At 34.8% G+C, this 2,406-nt stretch overlaps 1 protein-coding gene across 1 annotated transcript; it reads right to left on the reverse strand.

Annotated features, from left to right (window-relative positions):
- Window positions 1–184: 184 nt before the first annotated feature.
- LOC110440904 lies at window positions 185–1,929 on the reverse strand (the record flags this gene model as incomplete). Its single annotated transcript, XM_021484021.1, has 3 exons — window positions 185–310; window positions 1,307–1,482; window positions 1,769–1,929. Coding segments are annotated over 3 exons (463 nt in total), but the record flags the coding sequence as incomplete, so codon positions are not given.
- Window positions 1,930–2,406: the final 477 nt, after the last annotated feature.

Raw genomic sequence — 2,406 nt, forward strand, 5'->3', positions numbered from 1 at the left:
CCAATGGTGTAAAGTGTATGTAACATGTATGTGACCAATAGTGTAAAGGGAATGTAGCCTGTACATTGTTTGTGACCAATGGTGTAAAGTGTATGTAACCAGTATGTGACCAATGGTGTAAGGTTTAATGTAACCTGTATGAGACAAATGGTGTAAAGTGTGTGTAGCATGCATGTGGCATTACCTGTATTCCTCACACGGTATTAAGCAATCGATCACTTGAGACTCCTTTTTGTCAATCCTATTATGAACCCATACACACTGTTTGCAGTTGACAACTTTTTCATTATGCACGATTTTGCTGGGACACCTGAAGCATAAATTGATTTCATTAATTAATACAAACCAATCTAATTGACTTTGTATATGTGACTATATTATACTCAATTCTAATTCGGGCTTGGGTATATCGAGTTTCTTTATATTCTTTGTAACCATGTTCCATCATGTGTTACAGAATTGGATACAATGCAAAATACACTGATCGAAAATTAATACGGCAAATGTTTCTTTCGAAAAGATTTCTTTCTAAATACTGATCAACCATCTTACAAAATCGCACCTATTTGTGCATATTATCGTACAAGGAGATGATCGATTGTTAAATCGTTTAGCTGTGCAGACGACGTGCGCGCAGTAGTTTTGGTGTGTTGTGCAATCGCACAATGAAGTGGAATAAAACACTCTATATCAATATTGTTTTTGTTTACTTTTGTTTGACTTTCACTACATATACGCTATCATACACCATGGTGAGGAACCCAAATGGCTTTTGGATCTATCTATATTACTTACTGTATACTTTACTGAATCAATATTGTATGCCCTGCTGAATCAATCTTGTAAATATGTACAATATTGAGTAAATAGGTTACATAAGGTCGGGTTTATGTAGAATTTGATATATTCAATACATACTCGAATAACCCTCAGTCTTGATAGTTTCTCTGGATTCCAGATTTCGAAATACTTTGCACTACGGTACATATAAATATATTTATATTTCCTTCACAAGTTACACCATAAGCATTATCAGATGAAGTTGCGTCCATAGGGCTATTAAGCTTCTCCCGCATCGAATAACCTTGAGACAACATTTAGAAGCAAGCATTTTAAAGAAGGTAGGCTATTCAAGTAACTTCTTTCGCACTTACGATACAGACACTCACATATGAAAAACATTAGTAAATACCAATATTAAGGTCAATAATAACTTAATGGAATATTCATGTAACCCATTTGCGTTCATAACGGCATTAACATGGGACAATGCCGTTTAATCCTTATATGGACGCTGAATACTCACCAAGTGACGCCACCACGGTCAATGAACTCGACTCCTGCGACCTGTATAGTAGTGGCCACATGGCGTTTGTCGTTGTGCCACTGCCATTTCACCGTAAGCTCTCCTTCATTTGCTTCATATCTGAAGACGGGAAACGGAAATGACTTGGCCTCCATTTCGTCGTCTATGTAGTATGGCTGTTCAAATCATAACGAATGCTTGCTTATTTCAAGAGAAAACTTGAGAACATAAAACTAGTTCAAAAAAATGTGTGAATGATTATAACTGCCCGTCGATATATAAAAGGTTAAATAGTAATGCAGCAGGAACAAAAGCTACCAATTGCGATAGTATTGTTATGAAACAGCATGCACATTGTAGACTTATTTCAATATCTTTATGTAAGTCATATCTGGAACAAAAAGTCCACTATCCTGTATCTTTTCGGCTATGGAAATATGATAAGTGTTTATGTGACCTCACCTTACCAGGTTGAATCACCGAAGTCAAACCCGTCTGTGTTTTCCTTATCATAGTACCGAATTTCTTTGTTGGTTGTTTGGCCACGGTGTTGTTTGGCTCTCTGCTGGCTAGTGTTTCTTTAACATTTATTTTTTCACTGTCCTCGTACAGCTTTTGGTATCCTGGTTTGTATGATTAATATGGAAAATAGATTATTTATAATTCTAGCAATCTCCATTTTTCACATTTACACAGTTACAGTAGACTGAAATATATCTTTTAAAATATATACAATTACGCGTAATCTGAATAAGTGTACTGCCAACTATATTACCATTGAGTACTATACTTCTGATGAAGTACAAGGGAAGTATAAAAACAGAAGAAGACTTAATACAATACAACAATATGTCTAATCTACCTACTATGTACAGTGGAATACCATTGATATAACAATATGTAATATACCTATATATGTACAGTGTAATACCATTGATATAACAATATAGCTAATACACATACATATGTACAGTGTAATACCATTGTTCCAACAATATATAATCTACCTATATATGTACAGGGAAATACCATTGATATAACAATATGTCTGATCGACCTACACATGTACAGTGTAATACCATCGATATAACAATATGTCT

This window comes from Mizuhopecten yessoensis, unplaced genomic scaffold (assembly GCF_002113885.1).
Source record: "Mizuhopecten yessoensis strain PY_sf001 unplaced genomic scaffold, ASM211388v2 scaffold713351, whole genome shotgun sequence".
In the NCBI taxonomy this organism is placed as follows: Eukaryota; Metazoa; Mollusca; class Bivalvia; order Pectinida; family Pectinidae; genus Mizuhopecten; species Mizuhopecten yessoensis.